Source organism: Nanorana parkeri, unplaced genomic scaffold, assembly GCF_000935625.1.
Source record: "Nanorana parkeri isolate BGI_ZX_2015 unplaced genomic scaffold, ASM93562v1 scaffold1484, whole genome shotgun sequence".
NCBI classification, from domain to species: Eukaryota; Metazoa; Chordata; class Amphibia; order Anura; family Dicroglossidae; genus Nanorana; species Nanorana parkeri.
In genome coordinates this window covers 310,548-328,729 of record NW_017307752.1, presented here as the reverse complement: position 1 = coordinate 328,729, position 18,182 = coordinate 310,548, and the positions used below count along the sequence as shown (strand labels likewise).

Here is an 18,182-nt window from a genome sequence, read left to right as displayed (position 1 = left end):
CCAGCCGCTGTGAGGAGGGAGCCGCAGAACAAGGAGGCACTGAAGACAGCCCTGCAGGCACATCATGGGGCCTCGGACGGCAGTGAAGACCCAGCAAACAGAAATCACATAGGAAACAGATGAAGACAGAAGGCCAGAAGAGGTAAGGGGGGGTAAATAATTCATTTAAATAATAATTATTTGTAGCCTAATGTTGTATAAAGTACTGTTGCAGCAATGCACAATGGGACCCTCTATAGAGGACTACAAATCTCAGCAGTACTTTATACAGAAATGCTATTGTTATATAAAGTATTGCTGGGATGTATAGTCCTCTATAGCCTGTACCAATCTGCATTGCTGTAAATATTAGGGTTGCATCGATATATCGGCCACCAAAAGATATCGGGCGGAAATGGCACTTTTGGCTAAATGCCAAAAGTGCAATTTTTCTGCTGATACAGCAGCGCATCCGTGCTTTCTTTCCTCCCCGCTGGGCGCTGCTCTGGTCCCAGCGGGGAGGAGAGAAAGTGACAGTCGGCTGAGCGCTGCGGGAGGAGAGCGCTGTGTTTGTGGGTTTTTTTTTGGGGGGGGGGGACAAAAAAAAATCTTGCACCAGGGCCCTTTGTTCCTTAGCTCCGCCACTGGTGTAGTAGCTATGCTCATGTTCTCTTAAAAGGACAGCTAAAACGTAAAGGCCAACAATATCTTGTAACTATACAGCCAAAAAGAAAGTTCTGTGTAAAGGCATGTGATGTGCTACAATGCCGGAGGTCATTTGCCATATCCTGTAATAGCAAGTCCCCATTTTCTTGTCTTTATACAGAATAAGAAATCCTATGTGAACAAGTCCACCTTTTTTGCTACTGGGCATCAGATGTCTGCATCTTTTAGATATCACTGCATATATAAGCTTGTTAAGGCTGTATGACTGCACAAAATATAATGTACATATTCCATATTTTCACAACATGAAAAATATATACTAGCTTAATGGGTAATGATGTCATTTCTAGTCCTGAATTACATTACCATAGGGACACTAAATGGGCTTTAGCTGGTCAAAAATGTTCTTTGGCATTAACAGTGCACTTGTTAGGTCGGACAGGATCACTTTAAATGCTCTACTCAACTTCCTTCCTTTAATATTTAAAAAATATACTGGCGAGAGGTCTGTGAGCTTGGTGTTTATAGCATGTTGTTTAGGCCCTCTTCACACTGTTGCAGTAATGTGTGGTGCAGTGTTGTGTCATGCCACTGATTTTAAATGACACCCCAACACAATTCATAGTGTAAAGGGGGCTTTAAAGTTCTGGTATTTTGTAATTCCTGATTTGCCGAGAACACTGAAATACCCAGTGGGACTTACATTCTTGTGTGGCAGGTACACACATCAGTTAAGGCCCCATTCACATGGAGGCGGTTCGGCCGTGCGGATCTGCCGACATGAACGATCCCATACATTGCTATGGGGACCATTCATGCGATCATGCGGGTCCACGCGATCTGAACCGCCTTCCGACTGAATTGCTCCCTGTGCTCTTTTTTTCCGCGCTTATCAGCGTGGTTTACATGCAGCTTTTAATGTTTTGGGAGTTTTGAATTGTGTTTCAGCTCTGAAATGCAATTGTAAACTTCCAAAACCGCATTTTTAAAAATCTCACGTAAACCGCGCTGATCCACACCCGCCCTGGTGTGAACGGGGCCTTAGGTGGAAGTCAACTGACCAGTACTGATGTGCGGGGGCTTGTTGTGAACCCGTTTCACCCAAGCCCACGCACAACTGTGACTGACACCCCAACTCGTGGCCCAATCAGTTGAGGCAGGAGCATTCCCTGCCCCTTCCGACGTGTAGCTGCAGGGTGAAAAATGCCCCTGCTGCAATTGTGTGGGCCAGGAGAGGGATTGTCAGTCTCGGTTTTGCATTGGCTTGGGTGAACCAGGTGAACTGGGCTGCAGAGCTGCAGCTAATTTGTCACTTTTAGTTCTACAAACGTGTGCTGATCTCTGACCTCTATTTTCCACAAACATGCTGTCTGTTCTGTTACTTGTAGTTCTACAGACATGATTTGGCAGTTTAAGGCATTGCCCAATCCAACCTGCTGGTTGATATACAGTAGTAGCTTCAAAGCTAGTCCCTGCTCAGTTTGTCAGTCAGCACCACTATTTAAGCTGTGCACAGACTAGTACTGTTGGCCTTAGCAATAGGTTGCATTCCAAGCCGCAGGCCCCAGTTTCTAGTAAATGTTCCAGTTCCTAGTACCAGTTTAGTACCATTTCCTAGCAATAGGTCCTAGTACCAGTTTTAGATCACCTGTGACCCCACTTTCTCCGGTGACACCTGCACTCTGTATTCACAGAGAATCCTGTGTCTCAGCATCCCTTGCTCTCCTGTACCTTCAGTCTTTATCATCCTGTGCATTCCTGTGAACCCAAAACCTGCATTGGCCCCACCGCCTCTGTGTCGCCAGCACTCACAGCACCTCTTGCATCACCCTGTGATCTCAGTGCATCCCATGACACCCAATGATCCCCCTCCTTTATCTGCTGGTGACCACACTGCATTTCTGTGTCCTCAAGTTCCTGCTTGCCTATCACTCTGGTTATGTACTTCGGTCCGGTATCTGACTATGCTTGTCCACTGACTGCCTGACCTTTGGCCTGTTCGCTGTTACTGAGACTGTCTACTGATTTTGTATTTCACACTGGTTCGTTACCTGGTCAACAGCAAAGCAAATCACCCTTGCGGGATTCGCTGCTAAATACCTGGCAGCTCTTAGACTCAGGTCACAGTTCCGCCAACTGTGCAGGTGACACAGTGGGTCTAGGATTCCTGGCCATACCAGACATCCCCCCTTCATCAGGGCTTTGTACTGTTCAGCAAAGTCTGTACTGGCATAACAAAATTGGAGAAATCCTGAGGGGTAATTATTATGATAATTGCCTGACTGAGAACACCTACTGCTTTAAGAAATCCAGTGCCCCACACCTTTCTTCTACTTCGCCAATACAAGGAGGGCATGTCTACACTGTTGAGGTCAGAAAGGACCCGGGACAAAAATGGTTGGCCAAACACTGAATGCAGCCAATCAAGTTAAGTCACTTTTGATTATTCTGACAGTTGTGGGGGCTGGCTGTAAGAATACAAACACAAGGGAGATTTCAAAATTGAAAATGTTTTACTTATTCATCCCAAAGGGTTGAACCCTTGTACCCTTGTATTGTAAGGTCAACTTAAAGTGGAAGTAATGTCTTTTTAGAAAATAATTGCTGACAGGCAGGCTTTTTATGACAGACTGTGTAAGTGTCTTCTGCCATAGATGCTTCTTGCTTCCTGACAGCAATTTCTTTACTTTCTACTTTATACTGTGCTGCGCATGTGCAGCTCAGGGTACAGGCTCAAAAGCATTCTTGTCGAGAAGAAGTTATATTATCGGGGCCCGGCCAATCAAGAGGCCAAAGTGTCAGAACTCGGGAGAAGACCTTTTTGCCTTGACAAGGAAAGAGTCTGGACATCGCATAGCTGAAGGGAATCGCTTTGGCAGGTAAGGCTGCCATCATTTGCTAATATGCTGTGCACACTAACACATTATGGCTAAAAGCTCCCAGTGTCCCTTTTCTTTTTAAATCTGCTTTACTTGCGCTTCCAGAAAAGCATTACCTACGTTTTTGGGGGTATTTTGTTAGCAAGACCTCATGCAGTAGGTCATTCTAATGTTTAACCACTCTTACCATAAAATAATCCTTCCTATACTGATGGTAAATCTTAGTTCTCCATACATAGCCAACAAGCCCAATTTTTCTAAGGTTTCATTGCCAATCAAACACCATTAGCTAATTTCGCTATCAGCTCTAAATATTGCCCAAAACAGTGCCCTATACACATTTACAGTGTAGATTAATTTATAAAGTTCCATGGAACTCTGCTCCATTAGCCAACTTTCTATCATTGTGTCTAGGTTTTTAAGGTGATGCTGCTGGGTGGAGGTGGCTTTTCTTTCCCAATAAGCATCACAGAAAACGATTTGGCATTTGCATCTGTAGTTTTTTTTAGTCAGCAAAGAGGACCTGCCTAATATATTGAAATAAAAAAGCAAAGTTCTCAAGTATTTCCAAAGGACGCACTGTTGGTATGAACTTAAATCAGATGCTGATTAGAGAGGTTCACTTCAGCTCAACGTGCTGAATGCTACACTTGTGTACTGTGCTGTGCCCTTGGTATATTACTCATCTCACTGTGCATTGTCCATTCTTGGTTTAAACTTATCAAGCGGCTGTCAATTGTGTTTTTGTACTTAACTTTTTTTTAACTTCATTTTTAACATCTTTTATCGCCTTTTGCGGCTTTAGCTTGGCATTGGGTGCTTCACCATTATTTCAAAGTCTTTTTCTAGCTGTTTTTCCTACTTGTATTTCTTAGATATATAAACACAGTACTATTGCCTTGGCTTGGGTGGGTATACTTTTGTCAACATTAAATGTTATCTACCACTTAATTGCCCATGTTGCCATCTTCTATGAGTCTTTCTGTAATATGTCAGCTTTCTTCATTCAAATGAATAGCAAGTATGCAATGGGAGAAGTTTTTCAGTATATAGATTATCATCTTGTATACTTTTACAAGATGCGTTTTTGTAGATAAAATTTGTGTTTTTCTCAAGACTTTTAAAAGGTGTAATAAAAGCTACATTCCCCAGCACTATCAAATAGTAATGTCATGTAAAGTACCACATTGGCAGATTGCTGTCATTCAACATCTGCTGGAAACCTGATAGCAGATTTGGATCTTAAAGAACTCCAGGCTACAAAACAAAGTTAAAGTGAGAATTCTAAACGTTAGTACATTTATATATTATCTGTATGTGTGGGAGATGTATAGTTTAATGATCAAACACAAAGTTGGAATGCTTCATGAAAAAGTAATTCACTTGCCCCGGAACTCCCATAATCTGTGCCTGCATAAACACCATGAAACCTCAAAATTACAATGTGCTGGGGTTAACAGAATTGTCTTGATTGCTTTCTTTTCTATAAATGCACCAGCAATTGCAGAACCAACCATAGATTACCTAGCTTGGTTGCCATGGACATGATGATGGCAATCCCGCATCACAAATATTAATTTCACCATTTTCTGGTGTAAAGGAAACCACATTTGCCAGCTATGTTAATCCACGTTATCTTTGCCATGTTGTCATCAAAAGTTAGCCATAGCTTTTGTGCAGTGGCTAATTTAGCATGATTGATTCTTTTTCTTTTACTACTAGCCCAACCAACCCGTAAATATGCCAGTATATGACTGTTTTTATGGATGCTACTGATTTTTTTTTTTTTAGCTTGAGCTACAAATTTAAAGGCTGAGCTCACATTTTAAAGTGTAACAGTACTTTCAAACCACAATAGTCATTTGATACCGTATATCCAGTAACCTATTGAGAGCCGTGATCGCAGACCCAGGTCAGTTTCAACAATGCTTTGTTTACATTAAGCCTGCCTGTAATGTACATTATTTAGGAAGAGAAAAGAAAAAAACAAAAAAGAAGATTTTTCAGCATTTTTAAAATTATCTTTGTAATAGTGTACTTACATAAATGGTGAAAATAGGAATGACAGGGTGGTTTCTTTTTTCTGTGCCATCTTGATCTGGAAAATGTATATTCTCAGTATTATTTACTGATACAGAGCAGAGTTGGTGTAAATCACACAAGCAATTTTTTTTTTTTTACTGGGAACCTTTCATACCAATATGTGCACGGATCTGCTGCAAAAATGAAAGGAAGCGAGCTCCAGCATAGAACTTTACCATATTATAGACATGTCCATAGTCCATAGTCACTCCATCTGGAGTTAGTAGAGAAGAATTAAACTGCCATCCCTGCAGCACCACTGGCCCCCAGTGTTAGCAATATTGCACAATGTGGGGCCTTGTTCACGCACTCTACCTGTTACATTTATGTGAGTGCATTTCTTATTTTATTCATTTCTTTTTAATAAAGAGTTTTATTGTGCTAGGTCTTTGTGCCTCCTTTTCTCTTTTATCTTTCATAGATCAAAAGCATTCCTTGTGCCTTTGAGGAGAGCTGTAATTGGATCTGGACTTGAGAAATCTACACCATTTTTTTCCAACCAAGACAACACCCTGCTTGTTAAGGAGTTATTAAGTGCAGATCTGATAATTTTTTTCTTATCACAAATGGGGGATATTAAAAGAGAAGTAAAGCCAAATCTTTGTTGGGCTTTTGTGCTCTTTTGGGTCACAGGAATAAAGTTGCAGAGCTGCAGCCAGAAAGTATCCCGACAATATTGTCAGGATTCACCCCAGCTGCCTAAGTAATAGCTGACTCTGCCTTTCTAGAGCCACAACAATCCTCTTGTCTGTCCCTCTAGCGAGCGCTGAGCAGCTCAGAGGGTGAGAAGGGGAGAGTGATTATTGGTCACTGCTCTCTGCTGGGAGAAGGGACCAAGAGATGACTGCTCAGTGGTTACATGATCACTTCACTTGGTACAGAGCCGCTGTGGGAGAGCTGCAGTGTCCCACGCCAAGTCATTATGAATTGAGATCCGGTTGGATGACCAGTGAAACATCTTCAAGAAAAATACAGCAAGTCCAGTTGCCTTGACTTATTCTTTACAGATATACCATGACCTGGATGAATGAGAACCTGCACAGACATACTTCCCATATGTTTTAAGAAACTTCTAGCTTATTTAGAGCCAATGTAAGCATGTTTATTGTCAAAAACAGACGGTGTGTGTGTTAAGAGCGCTACTACTGTTTGAATACAAATAAAAAATCATAAAATATAACAATAATAGCTAATAATAATATCTCACACTTATGATGACCTGAATGCAAAAAAGACTCACATTTAAGGTGTCCTGGGGAGCCATGGAGGTGGTCAGGTGGAACCCTTTGACAGATACAGCCGGGTGAAGCCCAGTGGTGTGGACGGCTGAGGGCATATATGCAGAAAGTGATAGAGGAACAGCTGTTTGTCGCAAGGGAACTCAGCTGGCCAGGCTGAGCCGTTGCGGCCGAAGACACTGTATGACTGGATGCTGTGTGACGGTAACTGTCAGTGGCCGTCTTTATGTCAGATGTCTCAGGGGATAGAGTGGCAAAAGTCGTGGGGAACGAACTTCGGCTGGGACAGTAGAAGGGGTATTGCACAGCAGTTGAGGGTGTTAGTATTTGAGGAAGAATAGCGCTACGCATTTCGAGGCAATGCCTCTTTGTCAAGCTCGGGTGAAAGTGGAAGGAATAAGTGTCATCATAAGTGTGAGATATTATTATTAGATATTATTGTTATATTTTATGATTTTTTTATTGTATTCAAACAGTAGTAGCACTCTTAACACACACACCATCTGTTTTTGCTACCACAGGGTGCCTCTCCCTGTTTCTAAGAGCTTGCACACTGTTGCCATAGCCCTGTTTTACTTTTTCCAGCCAAATTTGTACCCCCGGGTAGTGCGCTTGTTCCTTTTTGTCTGTGCTTTATTGTCAGAAAGATGTTTATGAACAGTACCTGGTTGGCCCCAAGTACTGTCATTCCCTTTCACAGTCTGAGTTCTGCTGTACAGGGGATCACATCAAAACTCTTGAATAATGGTAAAACTGTACAGAGACCTGTGATGGAGTTGCAAATGCATTGCAATTGGCCTTCACGGGAAGGAAGAACATCAAGGTCTCTCCAAATTTATTTTAAACCATGGAAGACCAAAGTGGATTATCTGATAAAAAAACTGATTAGAAAATAAGAATAGTATCCTGGTGTATATTTATATTTATGTATCTAGGAGTGTAGATTGAGTGAAGCTGGAGTGAAGAGAGTATATGTTCGGGGCATTGGTGTTTTTTTTAATATCTGTCCCAGTTATGCCTTAAAGTGACATTAAACCCTCAGATTTTCTTAACATAAACCAATACTGTAATGTGTGCCTTACTGTAATCCATGGTTGTTTCCCTTCTCTTTGCTGCTCTTCCTTTTAAATCCTCATGTCTTCTCATGCTTGGGGACAACTTCCCTTTTCAGCTCAGGGACTCTTGCTGTAGTGCTGGCTCAGGTTACAAGTCTATAGAAACGTATACACAGACACCGTGTATCCATTCCTGAGACAAGGCAGTATGCTGCAAAACAGAAGTTCTGCAGAGCATGAGAACAGATACAGATTTAAAAGGAAGAGCAGCAAAGAGAAGGGAAACTACCATGGATTACAGTAAGGCACACTTTACACTATTGTTTTATGTTAAAAAATCTGAGGGTTTAATGTCACTTTAAGTATTGTTTTGTTTTGTTTTTTTTTGCTACAAAAGTGTTCGGTTATTGTAAATATATGGCAGTCATATGAAGAAAAACTTAGATGTGTAGCAGCAGAAAGTTAGCTGCACCTCCAAGCTACAAGGATTAACTCTGATCTAATTTTTGCTCCAAATAGAATTCAGCTACGTTGCTTTATCTCCAGAGCATGTGTAAAAAAAGTGACAAGCTTTTTTCTGACACCACATGATAGAGCTCTCAGCTATGGAACCTTGCTGACCATTTTGAAGAATGTAGGCTTCTTCTTATTTATTAAGTTTATGTACCAACAATATAATGTGAACATGGCCATAAATTTTAATTTGCAATAAATTGTAATACAATTCCCATGCTTTTACCAAAAATGTCAAACCCATTTTAAGCAGAACTCCAGCTATACGAATCTATATATACTTACAGTATATTTGTCCAACCTGGCACAATGTAAGTATATATAAATTATCCCTGGCGGGGCCATGGGGGTCCTGTAAAACACTGCAGTAGCCGCAGGTACTACAGTGTCCTACAGCGATCTTCTGGGTCCAGGAACAGACGCTGTGCTGAGCAACTTCCGCTCTGCTGTTAAAATACAGAGGGTTGTTCACTCAGCACAGCGGTCATTCAGCTAACGTTTAGTATTGTTCTCAATGGATACTAGGCATCTTTTGATTGGATGAGGGGCAGTGATTTGATTCACAAATCCAATCAGAGAAAGCCTTTAAAGCAAGCTAGCAACCCCCTGTGTTTTCACAGCAGAGGGGAAGTTGCTCAGCACAGCGGCAGTACAGGATGCGGAAGGTCGCTGCAAGACACTGTAGTAGCTGGGGCTACTACAGTGTTTTTCAGGATGCCCATGGCCCTGCCAGGAATAATTTATATATACTTACTTTGTGCCAAGCACCAATGTAAGTTTATATAAATTTCTATAGCTGGAGTTCAGCTTTAAGAGGGTAAAAACAGAAACTCTTATCTAAAGTGTATGAATGAAATATAATGTCATTTTTTTGTTTGTGTTTTTTTCCAGGTTGGTTCTCAGAGCAACAGTATCAGACTCATAAGGAGCCCAAACAAATAAAAAGAATAATACATGCTTACCTTGAACTGCTCCAGGATCTGAAGCGCATTAGTAAGCATACTCTCCACTTTAAAAAGACTGCTGCTGTTAAGATACTGCACAGGCAAAATACCCTAGGAGCAAAAACACAGGAGAACAATGTGAGCCGAGTTCACTTCATTAATCACACTGCTTAGACAGTAAAACAACCAGCACGATTTTCCAGTAAAGCCAAACGGGGAAGAGAGATGAGATGTATAACATCAAATGCATGAATCAGCCTTTCATCGAGAAGCACATCTTAGATCAACAGCCAGTTACTGTACTTCATAAATTTGCTTTCTTTTTGCACAGCTTTCTCCCTGGTAGAAAAAAATAAAACAAAGTTTTACCTTTTTCTAAAGAAAATGAAACTACTTGAGCGCATTTAATCTGCATTGCAAAGTGCAGTGATAGCAGTAATTCAATGCGCACGGGCCAAGTTTTGCCTTATATTGACTGGTCAAAGAGGAGTGTCAGATGTGCAAGGGTTATCTGGCCACCTTGTCAGGCAGCTGTCATGCTGAGAATGATGTGTGAGGAGACATGTGCATTAATAATGTATTTGTTATAGGCAGGCCTGGCGCTACCGCAAGGCAAGGCAAGGCAAGCGGCCGCCTGAGGGCGCTAAAGGGTGAGGGTGGAAAAAAAAGGCATTTTGACAAGTTCTTGTACTTTATAAAATGCCCCGATGCTTGCACTGTTTTGTTTTTTAGAGAGCAACGGCGAGTCAGCGCTGGTCCGGTGGGAGGAGCTCCAGGTGGAGTCCTAATTTAGCTGGCCGGCGACTGCCAGAGGATCCGACACGCACGGCACCTCTGTCAATCGCCGGCCAGCTAAATTAGGACCCCACCTGGAGCTCCTCCCACCGGACCAGCGCTGACTCGCGGCTGCTCTCCAGTACAGCACGCCGCTGAGGACTACAACCAGCGGGGTACCTTCATCGAGCAGTGAGTGAGGGCAATGGGGGGTCTGAACTAATGATTATTAGCAGGTGATAATTGTACATCTATTGTCTGCAGTGTGTACTCTATATGTACTACATATAGAGTACACACTGCAGACAATAGATGCTCTGCTAATATGAATGGAATAAATGATCCATAGTACATAATATGTACATAACATGTAGTTGTACTAGGGATCATTTAACCCATTCATGTTAGCAGAGGATAATTGTAAATCTATTGTTGCAGTGTACTCTATATGTAGTACATATAGAGTACACACTGCAGACAATAGATGCTCTGCTAATATGAATGGAATAAATGATCCATAGTACATAATATGTACATAACATGTAGTTGTACTAGGGATCATTTAACCCATTCATGTTAGCAGAGGATAATTGTAAATCTATTGTTGCAGTGTACTCTATATGTAGTACATGTACGTTACACACGTCCACTACACTGCAGCAATAGATTCACAGTTCTTCCCTGCTAACATGAATAGGTTAAAAGATCCATAGTACTTAATAGTACAAAATATGTAGTTGTACTACGGATCAATTAACCTATTCATGTTAGCAGGGGATAATTGTAACTCTATTACTGCAGTGTACTGGACAGGTGTGCTGTATATGTACTATGGATCATGATTTAACCTAGTCATGTTAGCAGGGCAGAATTGTGAGCGCCTCCCACAAGCTGAGCACCGAGACGCGATGCAGCGATCCTGCCCAGCGACGACTACAAGAGGCACCGCGTGAGGCAACAAGGATCTGAGTGAAACTATGAGTGAGGGAAGCTGGGACGGGGCTGACTGTAAATCTATTGCTATATTGTACTGGACTTGTGTAATGTATATGTAGTACATATATACAGCACATACCTACACTACACTCCAGCAATAGATTTACAATTCTCCCCTGCTAACATGAATAGGTTCAATCATGATCCATAGTACATAACATGTAGTTGTACTATGGATCATTTAACCAATTAGTGTTAGTGAATAGGGAGCGCAGTTAGTGTTAGAGAATAGTTAGTGTTAGTGAATAGGGAGTGCGGTTAGTGTTAGTGAATAGGGAGTGCGGTTAGTGTTAGTGAATAGGGAGTGCCGTTAGTGTTAGTGAATAGGGAGTGCGGTTAGTGTTAGTGAATAGGGAGTGCGGTTAGTGTTAGTAAAGAGGGAGTGCGGTTAGTATTAGTGAATAGGGAGTGCGGTTAGTGTTAGTGAAAAGGGAGAGCGGTTAGTGTTAGTTTATGGTCCTGCTCAACATATTTTGCGGTTCTCCGTACTGTTGCAAGCGGGGAGGCAAAAATCCTTGCACCGGCCCTGGTTATAGGTACTGATATGGTGCCAAAAATGTATGCAGCCCTTTACAAATTGTGCATTCACATCAGTCCCTGTCCTCAAGGACTTACAATCTAAGGTCTCTTTCTCACATGCATACACATACAGGAGACAATTAAGACAGCAGCCGTTTAACCGAACAGAATATCTTTTGGATTGTGGTAGGAAACTGTAGTACACAGAGGATACCCACGCTATCATAGTGAGAAAATGCAAACTCCATGCAGTTAGTGTTCCGAGTGAAATTTAAACAAGAATCTCAGTGCTGCAAGGCAGGAGTGCTCTGCAAATGTAGGATTTGCTGCCATTTGTCATGCACTTGTCTAATGGCCTGCAATTGTCTAACGGCCTGCAACACACTGGTTACTTTTTTCCTTTATTCTTTTTAGAATCAGCAAGTATGTAAACATGTTGTTTAACGCCTAAGGGCTTGTTCACACCATTTCCGGACCAGATCCAGACCAGAACAGTTTTTTGTCTGCACCTAAAATGCATCCCAATGTATTACTATGGTATTTTAGGGCTCTGTTCACACAAGTGCAGTCCATTCTGGTGCGGGGATAAAACAAATGCTGCATGCACTATTTTTTCTGGTCTGGAACGCACCACATTGCATGTAAACGCATCAAAAACACATGCAAATGCACTACACTGCACCAGAAGTTTAGGCAAAAACGCACTGCACTGCATTTGTGGATCTGGTCCTGACATGGTGTGAACAGGTTCTTAGTGACACAGCTTCAGAAAATGTCAGGACCGGAGCAATTTTGCCATTTTTGTGTTTGTTTAACCATAATTTCCATCTTACTCATTTATTGCATCTACACATATTATATACTGTTTTTAAAGGACAAAATGGGCTTTAATTTGATGTGACATGTGCATATATAAATTCTTATATTTTATATAAAACACACACACAAAAAAAATGCATAGTTTTGGCAATAATAATGTGTCATAATTAGTGTAGTTAACAGAAATTAATTCATAATAAATGATTGTATTTGTCCTAATTTATAGGGTATATCAAATGTCTGGGATTTCAGGTTATTGTGGGAGTTATAGATCACAAAATACAGGGAGTAAAATACAATGTTAGTGTCAAACAATTTTGGAATGTGGTATGTTTGTTTCCTAACTTTAATTGCCTCCTCACCACTATATTTTCTTATTTATTTATTTTTTATTAAACGTACTGTATTTTCAAAACCCTTTAAAACTAGGAGGGCACTAAAAGGCTTAATTTTTTTTATTCACAGGGGCTTTGGATACTTAGGAGGTTGTTCACTAAGCTGCCGAAAGGAGCCAAGTGAATAACCGAGCCGAAGTGAAGTGAGTCAAACGCTGTTCGGCTATTCAGTTCAGCCCTGTACGGCTGATTGCAGCCGTCCCACCGCTAAAATCAGCCGTTCATCAGCTGGCTTTGGCTCAGCATGTTTGGCTGAGCCAAAGTGAAGAAGCTGTTTGACTCAGTCGATCCACCATTTGGATCGGCTGAGCCGAACCTCCGGCAGTTCACTCGGTGCTATGCTCTCCTATTCTCATAGGTGAATTTTAGTAGGTGAATAGCCGGATGGCTCCGAAAAGCATTCGGCTCCGTCATTTTGCTCACTACCTCCGAGGTAGCGAGCAGAATAAAAAAATGACACAAAAATGAACAAAAATAAAATAAAAAATGGCGTGGGGTGCTCTTACCGATCCATACCAGACCCTGGTAGGAAAGTTAGGAGGGAACCCAAGTTAAAAAAATATAAAAATATGTAGGATCCCCCCCAAAGTCATACCAGGCCTTTTAGGTCTGGTAGAAATTTAAAAGGAGGAACACCACACCCAAAAATGGGGGGGGGAAACGTGGGGTCCCCCTAAAATGCCCAACCAGACCCTTAATCTGGACACAGGTCTGGCAGGGCAGGAAAGGGGTGGGATGAACGAGCAAGCACCCCCACTCCATGCCACATTACTCCACATGACCTCGGCCCTGGAAAATCACCTTGTCTCCATGCTGATGGAGACAAGGGCCTCTATCAGGCACGACCCTGACCCATTGGTTGTGGGGGTCTGCGGTCAGGGGGGCTTATTTGCATCGGGGTACCCCTTTAATAAAGGAGGGTTCAAGATGCTGCCCCCCCCTTTTCACTCAAGGGTACAATAAAAATGTAAATAAAGAGCCCACACTTTTCTAAAAAAATCCTGTAATTGAAAAAAAACACACAGATTTTTGATAATTCCTTTGTAAAGAAAAGAAACGTCTAGCTCCGCCCAGTTGTTCACATTTGAGGGGAGAACAATCTGCTTTGGCATAAAGCTTATGCGTTCCGCTCAGCTGAGCCATTTTGTCTGCCTTCGGCTGCTGTATGAGCTATTGTGAATAGCCTGTATAGCAGCCCTTCGGTTCGGCTGAACCGGAGGGCTCTGGCAGCCGAATTGAGCCGAAGGATTAGCCGATGCTTTGGCTTAATCCTTCAGCTCAATAGTGAATAACCCCCTTACTATTATTTAAACACACTAGGTTCTCCTCAGAGATACTGTACTTTGTATCACTTTGAAGCACACTAATCCAATTTGCTCAGCTCAATAACACAGTGTGATTAGCTGCAAGCCAGATCAGTGGCTGTAACAGCACTAAGATTACTGCGATTGGCTATCGCAGTGATCACAGTGCTGGTACCCCCTGATTTGCTGTTGAGGGTCTGTCTCAGACACAGAGGGACACAACAACAGCATTCAACACCATGAGTGCTGGACCAGAGCTCATTTTCCTGCATGACGGAATTATTTGTCATCAGTCTTTAACCATTTGAACATTTTTGATGGAATAATTATGTCATCGGTCAGGAAGGGGATAATCTCTGTAAGCAACAGCAATTCATGTAATTTAGTGCCACCTGGAGGGGTGGGGGGATGATAGTGAGCGATCTACAGAGCATTGTATCAAAGCCTTATGAGGATTGAGAGTGTGTTTATTAATGGCCAGCCAATAGCAGTCAGAATAGAAAAAAACACTAAAGAATAGTCACAACAATAAAAAATGGTTTACATCTATGCGTTCCAGGGTAATGTGCTTGTTGTCAGTTTCTGGAAGTCATGAATTCAGATGCACTTTAATGCAGGGCCATCTTTTGTTTATTTTAATTCCCTGTAAATTAAATTATTTATCAATATGTGTTAAGCTTATAAAAATACACTCCGTGTTATCATTTCCTATTACAAATGTGTATAGGGTTATACATTCATGTTGCAGAAAATTGCTGTGCATTCTGCTTAGTAATGCCGCACAGAGACTGTACATCAGTCAATCCTAAGAGTACATAACAATACAATCTCTGTGTGCCTGAAAGTGTAATTGTTTGTATCTCAAGGGCGATGATTACAGTGAAAACGTCCAGATCTGTATCTGAAATAACCATTACCAAAAAAATATGAAACAGCAAGAAAGTTAAAAATCAAAAACTAATTTCAAATAAACTTTCCAGTAGTAACTCAAAATGTGCAATCACTTGCTATACACTATAATTTACGTTTGAGGTACTGATTTTGACACATTCAAACGATAGATGGGCAATATATATGTGCTATGAAAAACTTCAACAGATGGCCTTGATTTACAGAAGTTGAACTGAAAGTCAAGTAGATTCTTTTCTCATAGTAACGATAACCCACATGCAATTGTTCACAGGCTCTGTTACAGTCACTATCTCTGTATGTCTCAAGTAGTGATGGCCAAGTTTTTACAAGTAGAGATGGCCAAGTTAGCTGCCGTTAGCATTGATAGTGAACAGATAAAAATGGCAAACTGGATGAAAATGGCAAAATGTAGCTAATAATTTTTCTATTAAGGTCATTTGAAGCAACTGGATGCACCAGCTGCACCATACATCCTATCAGATTATTATATCATGGTGCCACAAATGCTTTTCTATGCTTGGTCATAAATGAAAATGTAGTCCAACCTTTTATGTCATGTGTATAATGAAGTCAGCTAGTAGCGCAAGATTTACACATTTTAACACAACTAGCCAGCTAAATGCCAGCTTATTACCGCTTGCTGATTGGGGGCATGACAGGGTTAGAGGCAGTTTATCTATGGCTGAGGTCAGTTGTCACAGAGATGTGCAGAACCTTTTCTGGATGGACAATTCACCCCAATGTTAGTTCTCTCAGTAAAGACATCTTGTGGTGTTCTGGTATCAATATCAGTATTATTAATATTATTACTACTACTCTCTAATGGAGTTAAGGGTTGGTTGCGAGGAGAACCCATGATATTTTAAAAAATATCTAAGGTCACATACTTTGATAACCATCTTTGTGATCGTTAACAACAACATTTTTTCAAGGGGAACAGAAAGTCAGGAACGTGGATAAGTATGTTTATAGCTGTAGGCCATAGCTGCCTATCCTTGGAGAGGACCATATTAACTGTATGCATATAAGATTCTATATGGCAGAAGTTTGTGGACACCTGGCCACCACACCACTATGTGCTTGTTGTACATTCCATTCTAAATCCATGAGCATTAACAAAGTGTTAGCACCCTCTTTGTGGCTATAACAGCCTACAGTCTTGTGGAAAGGCTTTTGTGCTTAAGTACTAATATTGTATGAAAAGACCAGGCTCGTGATTTACATTCAAATTTATTTTGAAACATATTCAGGGTTGAGGTGATGGCCACTCAAATTCCACTGCACTAGGGATGAGCTGGTTTGGGTTGAACATGAGTTTGACCCAAACTCAGCCTGTTTGCAGTTTGGCGAATTAGCAAAGAAACTGGTGATATTTGGCCAATAAGTCCGCCTGCCTGAAGTCTGCAATGGATTGTAGTCTCTAAATTAGATTTCCATCAGCTCCTGTTTTAAAATTGTAAACAAGCAGTCAGGAATTCTAGATGATGCCGTTGACCAAATATGGTCATGACAACATTTGGTCAATTACACTGCCCTGGTTTAGCGGCAGGGCGGCAACATCGTGGCAGCATGGGTAGGAACATCATGGCAGCAGGTCATCGTGGCGGTGGGTCTACAATTCATGTGTCACTCTTCCTGATTGACCTGGATCTATATAACTGGACAACGTGATTGGCGTTGGATTTACATCAGGGCATTACTTATTTTTTGTTAGGAAGAGGCCCTTGTCTCAATCAATGTGTGGAGTCAAGGTGCCTTGCTTCACTACCCCCCTTTGCACGGTACCTTCCCAATGTTGAGAGGATGTGGCCTGGTAAAGTTTAGCAAAGTAGGGCCAGCACTCTTATTGTCCCCTCTTTTCTTGGACAGCCAGGCTGCATACCTGGATGAGAGCATTTTTTACTTTTTGGGGGGACACTACACATTTTTTTTTCTTAATGGCCCAGAACGTCATTTAGAAAAATGGTGTGGGGCCCCCCTTTGTTACTCATTAACAAAAAAAATTTAAAAAGCAAAAAAAAGCACCCAAACCATAGAAAGAGTCCTTTATTGAAAAATAAATAAATAATGCCTCCATCCCCATGTAAATCCAATGTCAATCACGTCGCCCAGCAATGTAGATGTACATAATTATGATACAGTAAGCAACACCAAAAGATGCTGACTGGCTGCCATGATGATACTACCCACACTGCTACTCCCATCACTAATAACAGCTCCCCAGCTCTGCTGGACTTTAAAGACATAGCCAGGGAAGCCAGGGATCTGCTATTTAGAGGCGGTACTGCTAGTACCTCAAAATGACAAATCCTCTGTTTTGTTGACATACAAAAGTAGTGCTACCCCTGCTAAATAACAGATCCTCGGCTGCTGATTGCTTTTGACAAAACATTTAATTTGTTTTAAAGTTATTTCCTACTGCTCCAAAACTTCATGTGTGGGTTTAAGACAACCACAAAGCATGTTATTTAACATGGTACCTGGCTTTGTTCACCGTTCACTGAACAGTGGTGTCTGCATAATTTTGGACATATAGTGACATATGTGTTGCAGACCTTTCTTGAAGATGATCCAGATGGGATACCTGTTGTCATTATATTCATACTAACAGCAAAAATTAGCAATCTACGTTGACACCAAGGGCAGTCAACAAATTTCCTACAAATCAGATTTTTATGTTACAAATTTACAGACACCAAAGACTATCACTTCTCTTCTTACTGAAATGAGAGGCAAACAAAATGTAGTGCATTTAATATCACATTTGAACCTCACCATTCATATGCACTTTATGCCACACTTTTGAATGAGATGGCTCAGACCCACATTAACTTTTTCAAAACTGAACCAAATTTCACATGCTGATGGTGGGCTTTCACCATAATGTACAAGCATGTAATGCATACTTGCACATTATGGCACACTTACCTCTCAGTTGTGCCAGCCTCCAGGAGTGAAAGGCATAGCCTAAAGTCAGCGATCCTTTCCACAGTACTCCTTCTGGGCCACTGAATAGCCACTAATGATATAACTCCTGTGCACATGAGCAGGAGTTATAAGGTTCCCGAATGAGACGGGATATAGAATGCATGGCATATATATATATA

At 41.4% G+C, this 18,182-nt stretch overlaps 1 protein-coding gene across 1 annotated transcript in view; it reads right to left on the bottom strand.

Moving 5' to 3' along the window:
- The window catches only part of PIGN (phosphatidylinositol glycan anchor biosynthesis class N), a gene marked incomplete at both ends in the record, with an annotated part of 128,295 nt that overhangs the window by 66,073 nt on the left and 44,040 nt on the right, over positions 1–18,182 (bottom strand). Inside the window, 2 exons of the mRNA XM_018570237.1 lie at positions 5,567–5,622; positions 9,375–9,467. Of these exons, the coding sequence (XP_018425739.1) occupies positions 5,567–5,622; positions 9,375–9,467 (149 nt within the window). The remainder of the gene's footprint in view (positions 1–5,566; positions 5,623–9,374; positions 9,468–18,182) is intronic.